At 40.6% G+C, this 13688-nt stretch overlaps 1 protein-coding gene across 4 annotated transcripts in view; it reads right to left on the reverse strand.

Moving 5' to 3' along the window:
• The window catches only part of pparab (peroxisome proliferator-activated receptor alpha b), an 85502-nt gene that overhangs the window by 2815 nt on the left and 68999 nt on the right, over nucleotides 1-13688 (reverse strand). For all 4 annotated transcript variants that reach the window (XM_086299285.1, XM_086299287.1, XM_086299284.1 and 1 more), the window contains 3 exons: nucleotides 12458-12621; nucleotides 7801-7939; nucleotides 2500-2699 (listed from right to left, as the gene is read on the reverse strand). In XM_086299285.1, coding sequence (XP_086155411.1) covers nucleotides 2500-2699; nucleotides 7801-7939; nucleotides 12458-12621 — 503 coding nt within the window. The remainder of the gene's footprint in view (nucleotides 1-2499; nucleotides 2700-7800; nucleotides 7940-12457; nucleotides 12622-13688) is intronic.

Below are 13688 nucleotides of genomic sequence, written 5' to 3' on the forward strand. Positions count from 1 at the left end.
AAAGACGATTCGTGACAGACGAGACCTGACATGGAACATGCCGACTCAGCAAACTTGTCAACGTGAATAACTGACTGACTGGAGTGTTTACAGATAATAATCTTCACTGAGAGGAAAGGCTAAGCCTAGAGCCCTTATTGACATCTGAATGTTTTGTTTCCGCGATGACACGCGTACTGTCCTTCATTTTACTGCTACACACACACACCAGCCACATCATTAAACCCACAAACAGGCACAAAGTGCAACAGTGATCATCTCATCACAACGCAATGCTTGAATTCATGTGAAAGTTACTTGAACAGCTAAAACTTACTTAAACTTAGATGCTGATGCACACATTCCACTAATTCCAAATCCGAGTGAACCAAGCGGGGACATGTGGCCCAGAGGATCCGTCGCCAATGTTCTAGTGCCAAAAACCGCTGGACACCCACAGAGGTCCCATATCCATGCCCTGAGTCAGAGCTGTTTCGGTGCTTGAGAAAAACCAGCTCACTATTACGTGCTTGAAGTTCTGCTGAATTCAATTATATTTATATAGAAAAATAAGAAATATATGATTGTAGGTAACTATAATTATAAACCTCGCACAAAAAGTAAGGAAATTTGTGTTTGATCAATTATTTCTTTGTTGTAACAACTGCTCTTGGCAGTAAATCTGGAACGTAAAGATTTGGCTTTTAGGGTTTTTTTTGTTTTTCATATGCGCAACCCACAAATGCATTTTCTGTCATTTTCTGGCGCCATTGTTGGGCAAACAAACAGGCTTTCCAACAGTATAAAATTTATTTCCAAGAAGCATTGTCACAACAACGAAATCATCGACCAAGACAATTAAAAAAAAAATTTAGATGTTACTCACAATATCCACAACTGAAGGCACAGTTAGAGCTCAAAGAAATGCAGCGTGAACACAGAGTTTAATTCAAAATGTCTAAAATTTTAAATGTTGACACTGTGCCCAGTGCCCTGTCAAGAGGTCTGTTTACAGTGAGTGTACCTGTACAGAAACCATACAAAAGCATTGTGGGCAGTTAACGGGTGTTTCGGTTATGTCACTGTTCCCACAGAGGACAAGTTACAGCATTTCGATGAACAGCTTTACACCTGCTGCTGCACATCGGAGCTCTGACTCATGAATGCTGCTCTAACTGTGGGCTAGAGTAACAAGGGAAGGTATGCGCAACCCAACGCTGAGGTGGTTAATTTTGTACTTTTACGTCATGCTAACATTCCTTGATTTGATAACGGAGGTTCAGATGAGGAGAAGATCAAAAAAGGTTCACAGCTCCAGAAGTCAAAGCGTGTATACTCTGCTTTTTGAGCACAACATATTTTTGAGTAAAACTCGCTAGAATTATTATTGTGATGCATTAAAAGAAAGACTAAATAGGTGGAATTCTTTTGAAAAGCGTCTTTCTATTTCTCTTAAGTGAAATAGCAAAACTAGTGTTTTCCACAACTTGTTGCTGATTCCAATTTGTCACACGATACACTTTTCAGGAACTGTCCTTATATTATATCACTGCTTGCCACATGAACTACACAAATGTGTACTGGCATTGCAATCATTTGAATTGTTTTCTAAACAGAAGACGCTGCAGTGGAGTAACACGTCAAAGCAGGGGGGGGGGATACTAATCTACACTTATAAAGTTTTCAGAATGCAGAAACTTGCTATTTACTCATTGGTGAGACCTTTAGGCCTGGGTTGAAGTGACAAGCATTTGTATCCAGATCAAGACATATATATATATACACACATGTATATTTAATAGTCTCTGTATGAGTAAAGTTAAATTTGACGAGACTTATTGAGATGTACATTATTGAGATTACAACAAGACTTTTATGGGCAGTTACGAGTTGTGTAAAAGCGCTGCGATAGCAAAGGTAGGTTAAACAATAATCAGTCACTGAGTACTTTCTACCCACTCTGCTTGTTCATCAGGAGCTTTGAAGCAGTGGATAAGATCTGTGCCTGAACTTGGATGAGCGCTTGGACCGATCTGTCCCTCTTGACCTATTTTACACCTACACATCCATCCATGGAATTCAGACTCTCTGGGCTGCAGTCCATGAACCTCTCCTTTTCTAGCCCCCCGCTTTTTATCCCCCTCGGTAGGAAAGAAGCACATTGGAGGGGGGAATGCTTTTAGGGTGAATGGGAATGGGTGATAAAAAGAACATACACATTAAGGGAAATGCACAGTGAAAGGCTAAGTAACAGGCTTAAGTAAGTCCTTGCCCATCCTGTGTGCTGAATTGCTCCGCTGGTTGAGCAACTTATTTTTGTCATTGGCTGGCTGTGTCTAATCTCTAAGGGAGCGATTGCCAGGTCATATTGAGACATGAAAAAATAAATTAAAAGTTACAAAACCACATGACCTCGCACTATGAGGAAAAGCTGGAAATGGAAGAACGTGCGAATATGAGGTCCACATGTGCAACACTTTTCACTCACCAACCCATTACTTTACTCACTAATCAACGTACAGCAGTGTTGGTCTTGCCCATGAGAATGGATCGAGCCTTGGCCTTGTTCATGTTGAAGTTCTTCAGGTAAGCCTCATAAATGTGCTTGGCCAGGGTCTTCTGGTCAGCTAGCTGGGGGTTTTCCACCTCTTTGTCCACCGTCACCATCTCCGCCTTTAGTTTGAGCTTCTCTGACTGGGGCATCCGACCAAACCGGATGGCTGCGGACAGCACACAGAGAGATGGAGATGACTTTGTGGTGACATAAAAGTGTCGAGTCATAGATTTATTTCAGTTACACCAAGTGCAGTTCCAGTAAAAGCAGCTTGCTAAATACAACTGTTTCAAGCAAACTTAAAAATGAAGGCAAAATATTAAATGTATCCAGAAAATATAAACAATTTCTGCAAATTCAAAAAGCTAATACTTTAATATGGTAGTACTGCAGAAAGCATATCTGTTGCCAAACACCACAGAGGATGTGCAGACAGCCTTATATTGTATTCTAAAGAAGGAACTCTTGAATAACATACAAGCACAGGATGAATTTAGTGGAAGAGAATACACAGATGGAATGGACAAGTTAAAACGGCATTTATAGCTGAACACAACAGAACACATTCCACGATAACACCATAAACGTCCAATGCTGAGCTCAATCAAAGATGTAATTTAACTTGTATCTGCCCGTCTCAGTGCCAGCTTAAATTCAGTGGCTTATAGCCGGATGAAAGTACAAACATCGAAGAAACAAGAGACTTGTTTCATGAAGTCAATTTAGTTCCCCTGGCTTTTGCCAAAACATCTCGCTATGCCTGAACACGTACAATAAATCTACAGCAACAAAAACAGTTTAAAAGGTCAGGAAAAACACTTTACCATAGAAGGTTCAGTCAAATATGTAACAATTTTCAGTGCATCAGAAATATCCTGTGCTATATGAAACATTGTGCAAGGATAAGAAGAAAAAAAAAGAGACAGTAAACATGTCTGCTTGCCATTATAATAATAATAATTGGATTTATATAGCGCTTTTCAAGGCACCCAAAGCGCTTTACAATACCACTATTCATTCACTCTCACATTCACACACTGGTGGAGGCAGCTACAGTTGTAGCCACAGCTGCCCTGGGGCAGACTGACAGAAGCGAGGCTGCCATATCGCGCCATCGGCCCCTCTGGCCAACACCAGTAGGCAAGTAGGGTAAAGTGTCTTGCCCAAGGACACAACGACCAGGACAGAGAGCCCAGGGATCAAACCGGCGACCTTCCGGTTACAGATGCGATTCCCAACCCCCTGAGCCACGGTCGCCCATTGAAAGGCAAATGGACTTTTTATGCATTACAGTAATGACATAAGTTAGCACAAATTACAAAGTGGGCAACATTTGCTTGAAACGTTCTTCAACAACATGTGTTAATAAGCGCTATTTCTCTATGAGAGGATGCTGGCATCGCTCAGACTGTCTGATCCCATTTGACTAATGAGATTAGAGGTGAACTATTTCCAACCCCTCTTCACTAGTTTAAATGTGCACAAGCTGTCTTACTCACACACAAATCTGCACGTCTGTGTGAGGAGACCAGCTGTACTAACTGCCTGTTTTTTATGAGCCCGTAAAAGCATTAAAAAAAACATCAGACATTTATTGATGGTTGCTTACAAAATGAATCCGAGCATACTGAAGAGGACTGCGAAAGGATGAGACCTTGAGCTGGCAGGCAGCACGAGGGCCCGTTAGATTACTGCTCAGAATGTGGATGGATCATCTGAAGCTAGTAAAGCTCCACGGTGGGCGCCTGGCCAGGAGCCAAGTCCAATTAAGATGTGAGGAAGTGATTGATGCTAAGCTTCGTGTAAGTCTAATTCCTAAGCAACAGTATGAGGGGATAAGCGTGGAAGGGAGCTGAAGGTGGGCAGGGGTCAGTCCGTCAGTCTGCTGAGCCGTCTGCGTCTTGTCAGCAAATGAAATGCGTGAGGAAATAAGTTGCTGGATTTGAGAAAACTTTCAGTCCCTTTTGCTAATAAAGAGTTTTTGTGCTGTTGCAATGCTTAGAAACAAAGTGTTTGGGTAAAGAAAAGTGCGATGTGTGTATTTTTGGGTGAATGAAGCTTGTATTAAAAAAGTACTTTGAGTGTTCATTTAGAGTAGAAAAGCACTATATACCATGATGAAGGATAACATTATGACCACCTGCCTAGATATTGTCTTGGTCCTCTTTGGCTGCTAAAAACAGCCCGGCTCCTCAGGGAAAGACTCCTGAAGGTGTGGTGTGATATCCGGCACCAAGATGTTTGCACCATATCCTTTAAGTCCTCAAAGCTGAGAGGTGAGGCCTCCACGGATCAAACACCTCAAACTTGTGCTCAAACCATTCCTGAACCATTTTTGCTTTGTGGCAGGGTGCATTATCCTGCTGAAAGAGGCCATCAGGGAATTCCGCCTCCATGAAAGGGTCACGTGGTCTGCAGTATTGCTTAAGTAGGCGGTATGCGTGAAGTAACATCCACATGGATGGCAGGACCCAAAAGACAAAAAAAATCTGACTGCCCATCCCTGACTCATTTGTGTATTCTGACACCTTTCTATCAGAATCAGCATTAAATATTTTTCACCAATTTGAGCTACAATAGCTTGTCTGTTAGACCGGACCACACTGGCGATCCTTCACTCCTCATGTGCGTCAATCATCCTGTCACTGGTTCACCACTGTTCTTTCCATGGATCAACTTTGACAGATACTGACCGCTGCAGACTGGAAACACCCTAAAAGAGGTGCAGTTTTGGAGATGCTCTGACCCAGCCGTCTAGCCATCACAATTCGGCTCTTGTCAAACTTGCTCAAATTCTCACACTTGCCCATTTTTCCTGATTTTAACATGTCAACTACAAGGTCAAAATGTTCATTTGCTCCCTGATATATCCCACCCACTAACAGATGAGTCTGATCACTGCCTGATCGGTGTACCAGTCCTTTTTTCGATTACCGTAATTGTCGGGCTATAAGCCGCTACTTTTTGCACAAGCTTTGAACCCTGCGGCTTTTAGTCAGGTGCGGCTTTTCTATGGATTTTCCATGATTTTTGTCATATCGTAAGACGATTTGTTTTGTTTGTTCCGCTGTTGTACGGCACTACGTTGCCTGGCGGAAGGATCGGGGTTCAAGAGTGGTATGTTAGTCACATGTCCGTCCGCCAGGCAACGTAGTGCCGTACGAAGTAGCGCGAAAAACAAACTTCAAAGTAGCGCTACGCATTCAGCGGGAGTCGTGGATGACGAGCGGCGATAAACTTGCAAAAAGCAAGTTATGCCCAACTCCACCGGTGGATTCTGACAGCGTGGAAAAGTGTGAAAACATCCACGATCACCAACGGATTTTGAAGGGCTGGACTGCTGCATGATGGAGAGGAGGACACCGCCACGGCCCTTCTGAGGGTGTTCGACTCTGACACTGACAACGAGGATTTCTTTGGTTTTGAAAGTGACAACGAAGGAGAGAAGCGGAGAGTGGATGACGAAGCCATCCTGAGCCTGTTCGTTTCCGACATTGGAGAAGAGGACTTTGGTGGTTTTAGTGCGCAGGAAGAAGAGAAAGATGGTGAATGACTGACTTTTCTTCTTGTTAAAGCCGTGTCACTGCACCTGAGCCTAAAAGGTAGTCCGAATCTATTTTTCTGGTGTGCTATAGGTTACTGTTATGTACTACATGTGCAAATATGTACCCATAACTTGTTTTTCAAAAATATTAATAAAAGGGGTGTGTCTCCAAACAGCCATCTCTTTCCTGACAATTCCCTTTGTGCATATTCTCTTACATATGATGAGTCAACATTGAAACACCTGCGGCTTTTAGTCAGGTGCGGCTAATGTATGTACAAAACAGGATTTCCCCTGATTTTAGCTTTTGCGGCTAATATTCAGGTGCGCTTTGTAGTCCGGGAAATACGGTACGTTTTGGAAATAAAGACTTTTACATAAACTACATGCTGAGACTGAAATGTAAATGTAACCATTTTTATTCTAAACTTCTTCACCTTTCTGTTGACGCTTTAACTTTGAATGTCTGATCAGTTTACATTTGAAATTTAAAAAAATAAAATAAAATGCAATACTTGTGGCTACTGTAAATGACTCTAAATCGATACAAAGAGACATACAAAAATAGCCGTGCTGTGGTCCTCTGGTGTCACCACACCTCCAAAGATCAGGTTGTAAGGTTGCGACGGTCTCACATACCCTCAAGTTCCTGTACTCGCTTACATTTTGCTCAATGAAGTCAATAACATAAACCATAAGAGGAGGGGTAACCTAAACTATATCTCAACAGAGAAGGCTATATTCGGTCAATCTCTCCAGAGAGAAATCAAAGCTGTTACACACTGTGTGCACGGACTGGCTGCATTGATACCTTTAGCAGAAGTCCACTCATACAAACACATACACTCATGTTTTCGATCAGCACAATGACCTTAGCCCAGGGTCAACATGACGTGCTATATTTTGAGTGTAAATATCATTTCACACAATATTTTTGTATTTAAAAGAAAGACAGCCCACACCAAGGAGGGAATCTTTTAAGCTTTTCCAATTGTGAAATCCTTGTGTTCCAACATGCATATCTCCCCTCACACACAGACAGAAATAGAGGTTATTGCTGCAAAACACAAGATTTATTTTCAGTGTCCAAGTGAATAGAACTATGCGGAAGTTCAACGAACTAGTAACGGTGATAAATTAGCAATAGTGAGAACCACTTAAACTCTTAATAATTTGCTCTCCTGATGTTCTCCATGTGCTAAATTTGCACAAAATCGGACTATTAGTGAGCGCCAGGTATTTGCAAGCTGGAAATAAAAAATAAAAAAAATCGGGTGGAGGGACGCACAAGGTCATGTGATTTTCCCTTCCTGTTTGCACATCTGCACCAAATGGGTCAAGCAGTTTCAGCCAATGTAATTATAATGCAATGTGATACTAGCACTGCCAAGACAGAGAACGGGCGTGCCTTCCATCTGCAGGTTTGTTTCTGGTCTATTTCTGAATAAAAAGAGTGGAAATTGTCCAAAGGTTAAATGAAGACGACATATAAATCTATATTCGCCTGAATTAGGTGTCAGTTAGGGACCTGCCTTAACATGCATCTGAACACCCAACTGTCTGATGGCTTATTTGTGCTAATTATGTGGGTACGTGCCTGTTCAATCTTCCCTGGCAGCAGCACAACTGTGCTACTCTGTTAAGTAGTCTGTGTTTACAAGTAACAAGCAAGATGGACGTGTGGATGTGTGCTTCTGAGCTCGAAGCACTGCCCAGGACTCACCATTGTGGGACATTCCCACTGACAGGCACTTCTGGAAGCGGCAGTATTGGCACTTGTTGCGGTTCTTTTTTTGGATTTTGCAGCGACGTTCACACTTGTCATACTCCAGCTTCAGACGGATGGTCCGGCGAAAAAAACCCTGGGGGGTTGAGGGGAGGGGTTAAAAAAAAGAACATAAGAAATGTAATTAGTGCTCACATGAAGCAAACGTGTTTTCATTTGACCAGACTGCTCAGACACAAAGTGAAGTATTCTTTGAGAAAGTTCATAAAAATTTAAATAAAACAGAGTAAAGTTTACATTTTACTTTTAATAAAGTTAGCCGTTCAGCAGCCAGTTTCAGAAATAAAATTATCGTCTCCCCACTGTATTAAGACGATAATCATGGGAAAAGCAGCTCTTTGTTCACAAAGCAATACCACCAGTTTCCTTCTGTTTACACAACCTTAACACAAAGCAATATTTAACTTTGGTAAGGAACAGATGGACCAAACAGCACTTATAGTTCATCGAAGGGTAGGAAAATGTCCTGGGGAGGTGCTTCATAACATATTTATCCTTTACTTGCTAACAGCAAGCTTCAAAGATTTCATCCAAAACTCAGTCAATCAGTTTGCTAGAGTATGTACGGAGCAAGAATACACAGACGTGTGACAGTCATGTGAGCTCGCAACACCGGCTGACTTTCACCTACTAACCCTGAGCCTGACACTGGCACACAAACAGGTATACAATAACACGGTGATGGAAAAGAAATTCAGATTCGCTCAAGTGGGCTGCATGCCGGCTTTGGCCATGTCCTGACTGGTGAGGGTCATGTTTCTATTACTGATCGCTGACCAAACATCAGAGAAGAACTAAACAAAAACAGGTGGTTTCCATGGTTGTTTCCTCCTTATTTTTTTAATTAATTAATTTTTACACAAATAAAAAAAAATTATATTTAAAAAAAAAAAGCACTTCTAAATCAGTATATGGATGAGGCAGGGTGCTTAATGGTCATGCTTTACATTAAATATGGATATTTGTGTATATAAAAAGCAATACTTTTAAATACTATGTGTATTTAAATAATTATTGATCAGTGTATACAGATATATATATAAAGATATTTTAACACGTTGACGCCGTGAAGCCCCACGCACGGGGCGATCCGCAGTAACTCGCTAACAGAGATTTGCCACGTTAATGCGGTTATGGCGTTTAACGTCATTTTAATGAGATTAACGCTGGCAGCACTAATATATATATTAATCTAAAAAAGCCTGTGTATTCGATAAGTATATTTATTTAGCACATATATGTATAGATTTGATTGTATAATGAAAACTTATACACATATAACAGGGGTGGGGGAACTCCAGGCCTAAAGGGCTGGTGTCCTGCAGGTTTTAGATGCGTCCTTGATCCAACACAGCTGATTCAAACGGCTGAATTACCCCCTCAACATGTCTTGAAGTTCTTCAGAAGCCTGGTAATGAACTAATCACTTCATTCAGGTGTGCTGACCCAGGGTGAGATCTAAAACCTGCAAGGCACTGGCCTTCAAGGCCTGGAGTTACCCACCCCTGGCATATAATGACCTAAAGCACGGGTGTCAGACTCCAGTCCTCGAGGGCCAGCGTCCTGAAACTTTTCTATGTGTCCCTGCTGCAGAACACCTTAATAAAATTAGTAGGTCATTAGAAAAACTTGACTACATGCTGAAGTGACAATTCAGTCATTTGATTCATGTTACAGCAGCTCATTAGTGAATGAACATGGCACAATAATAGTATTTTTAGAAATACAATTTTCCAAACACTTAAATTTATTTAGCATGCAGTCAAGTCCTACAGAGTCTTGTTAATGAGTCATTTTCACTCAGCTGTGTTGCAGCAGAGAGACATTTAAAAGTTTGATGTGAAACGTGAATATGATAGCTTTCTTTTATTTCATGTTCATTTATTTCTTTTGTAAATTAACATTTCTTTCTTATATCTTTGAAATAAAGACTTCGATTCCATGGTTTGGCTGTGCAATCATCAGTAGCTTGTAACAGAAAAACCTTTATCAACGTTAAACAAAGTAAAAATCTGATTTTCATTCATTCATATTTTTTTCTAATTTTGGCTAAACTACTGCTGTTTTTCCTCAACTGTAACTTTGATTGTGGCATATTTAGTCATCCATATTTCAGAATTTCATTAAATTTCTCGAATACTTCCTACAGTTTCTTCCCACATCCCAGTAACCCTTTCACTGTCATCAGTCACTCACTCAGCTCATTATACAAGGTGACAGAAGGACTCACTTTCTTCTCACAGCTGTCATCAGCAATGTGAGAACTCCTGCTCTACATAATCATTTCTCAGTTATTGAGTGCTTTAAGAGAACGTGAGGATAACGCTGTTTAAATTTGTAATTAAAGGCACAATTTCCAGATTTTCTGGTTATGATCAAGAAATGTTGACTTCTCCCATTCAACTCATGTTCAAAGTTTGGGGTTTAACATTAACCTTTAGTACTTTCAGGCCACCTCTTATAGATATGCACTGACATGACTTTTTCCTTTTTTTTTTTTTTTTTCTTTTAAATGACATCAGAAACAGCAGTATGCGACATTACGTGATGGCAGAGCTTCAGTTCATCCTTTGTCATTTTTTTTTTTTTTTTTTTTTTTAAATAAATAGGACAGGGGGAATGAATGAGAGAGAGAGGGGGAGAGAAAGAAAGAAAACCAAAGAGGAGAAGAGACGGTGAGAAGGGGGGGGAAGAGAGAGAAAAAAAAAAAAAGAACTCCTGGGTCACCTGTATGGAGAAAAAAAAAAAAAACAAACAAAAAAAACAAACAGAGGAGACAGCAAACAACAAAGAGCAACATAATAATAGAGAAAACAAAGCACCATCACAATAAACTAGCTAGTCATAGATATCAATATTTACTAAATAATAAACGATATTGTGCAGCACGCAAGATAGACAGCGCACAGTGTGCTTTGAGGCAGCAGCCAAGAAAGCTTTAGTCCGTGTCTGTGAATACCCATGTGTGCATACCTGTGTGGATCAGCATGCTTGCATTCCAAAGGTTTCTCCATGTAATGATCTGCTAGGGAGTGTGGGGGGGCTACAGCCCCGTCCTCCAGGGTGTGAAGCGGGTATGGAGGAGATCAAAACTCCAGACATCCAGAGGCCCCCAGACATGACTTTTTCCTAAAGGTATAGGCTGAACAAATTTACCTTGACTTCGGAGAAATTCCTTTGATTTATTGTTTTACAGCCTTAAGACTTGCTGTAAAGCAACTCTGGCTGACCTGTGGACTGACCTCAGGTAGCATCTACTACAGATACATCTGTATCAAAGCACTGATCTACAGTCACGCAACATGATTATTCCATTTTATCTGAGTTTTTCTATCACTTCTATCACTGGCTGACACATCTAAGTTAAGTGTATTTACAGAGCGCAGAAGTACAGACGTCCCCCGATTTAATCGCCATGTCTTCCAGATCGTTTACCTGAAGTAAGTGACAGCCAGCAGTAGCTGAAAAACATCTCAAGTCACACCGTCTTTGACCCTTAGTTTATCTTAAGACGGCCTTGGTTTCCTCTTCAACAACTGGTAAACAATTAACTGAATGACTAATAAGCAACCATGTGTAAAGGCCAAATGTGACATTTACGATGTTGTTATAAGCCATCATTAGTCACAAGACACACACTGCACCTGGATTCAGTCTGGCTTTTCCTTCTTTTTTTAGTGTTATACCTAAAAATAAGAAATAATTTACTCTATTGAAACTGGTTAAAGTGGGTTAAGCTGGCTTTCTGTGCCTCACTGAGGGTGCCGTATGGGGAAGGAGATTGGATGGATATTGGTGGTAAAGATTAAGCAGGGCATAGGGTGAAAAGATGAGTGCGCTCATCTGGCAAAAGGACCTATGAAGTCTATCGAGCATAATGACAGAACCACTTTTTCGACAATAGCTACATTCGCCAAGGGAGTTTTGACTTTGTTAGCATTGCATTATTTATTAAACATTTAAAGGAATTTTATACAACAATTGCATGAATGCTACACATGTAGTGTAGGCACATATGAAAAAACTAATTACAGTACTCCCGCAATTATCCGAGGGGTTACGTTCTAGAATGTAAAAACCATGTTTATTTTATTATTTTTATATATTTAAAACCATAAAAACCCTCCGCACACTCTTATAAAACTTTTCGACCCTCCTAAACACTTTTGAGATACATCCATACGTATTTTAAAAACATTTGTATGTGCAGCGGCACAGTATACCTATAGGCTGCAGAAACCCGCGATTTAACAAAATTCCCGTGATATAAATTTATAGATAAATCCGGGATTGTAGAGAGTCCGCAAAACGTGAACCGCGGTGTGGCGTGGGAATACTGTACACTCAAAATCTGAGTATGTCAAGCATATTAAATTCAAAAAGGAAAATAACAAAAGCCTGCACTTTACATTTGTTTTTACAGCACTATAAACGTCTTTAAGTGCATTTAAAAAAGACCGAAGAAAACAAAATGAATGTATAAAAAAATACAACACAATTCTCTTAAAAGTAAATACTGTCCAGAGAGTGAGCTGCCTTGCCGTGTGCGCTCTCAGAGCACTTCTTCTTTATTTTACAAAAATCTTTATCTCACCTTGCAGCCCTCGCAGGCATGGACTCCGTAGTGGTAGCCCGAGGCGCGGTCAGAACACACTCGGCACTCCAGGTTCAGTGATGTGGATGAAGATGACAATTCCTCCTGGCCAGCCACCACGCCGTAAACAACCGATGATGGGCTGGATGCTGGCGTAAGCGCATCTAATAAAACAAGCATGCACATGATTACATTTTCTCCTGATATATAATAATATATTGCTCTAAATGACACTAATATTTAATGGTAACTAAAAAGATCTGGGTTTTTTACTATTTGTCGACAAATGCTATTATAATTTTAACTGAAGTAAGGAATGGCACAAAAAACTAAAATGAAATGAATATTCACAAACTTGTACAGAAGACGGAATCACTGAGAACCAAAGACAAAGTGGCCGAGTGTCTGAAGGTCACAAAATGAAAAGAAAATGCTTTTCCAAAAATCCTAGTTTTTGGATCCTTGCATTATTTTACACACAAACAAAACCCTAGTTTCATCTCATCTGACCAAAGGTAGCGCTTCCAGTTTGCCCGCATACTTCAGTCTGGCTTTAGGGTGTCTCTTCTTCTTGGTCTGCAAGCTCTCAGTCCATTCCTGTGCAGGATTCTGGTGACTGTCTTCTTTGAGACTACAGATCCTGACTTAGCTACGTCTCTTGCTAGTGTCTTGGCAGTTGTTCTGGGGTCTTCAAACACATTTCTCACTAGTTTTCTTTCAGAGTCTTTGAAATCTTTCACTTCCTACCTCTGCCAGGCTTGTCCTGTACTTTGTGGCTCTTTGAATTTCTTGATGATACTTCTCACTCCAATTCTTGTTCACCTGGAAATGCTGTGATAACTTTCTATATCCATCTCCTGCTTTGTGAGACAATTCTTTTTCTCCTCTTTTATTGTGTGCAGATAGAAATAATTATTTCTAAAGAAAACTAGTATATTTAGAAATGCTATGTTGAAAATCCCTCGATCTCTCGATAAAAGCACTGCACAAAATTTTGACCCAAAAAAATGTACATTTCACAGAGCCGCCTCATCCTATGTCTAAAGTTGAAAGCTTGAGAAATTTGAACTACATATGATCATTGACATCTGCACATTCACCTCTCTCTGCCAAAGAGCCGGTGAATCTGAAGCACAGTTGCACCTCTATGACCCAATTAGGACAGCCCGTTCCATCACAGCATTTACTTACAGATATTAACACGCTGTGATGTACTGCCTGTCACAAACAT

The sequence above is a fragment of the Aulonocara sp. 'chitande type north' Nkhata Bay genome, linkage group LG7 (genome assembly GCF_057382095.1).
Source record: "Aulonocara sp. 'chitande type north' Nkhata Bay isolate Kocher_YH1m ecotype deep benthic linkage group LG7, A_spYH_male_GT1.1, whole genome shotgun sequence".
Classification (NCBI taxonomy): Eukaryota; Metazoa; Chordata; class Actinopteri; order Cichliformes; family Cichlidae; genus Aulonocara; species Aulonocara sp. 'chitande type north' Nkhata Bay.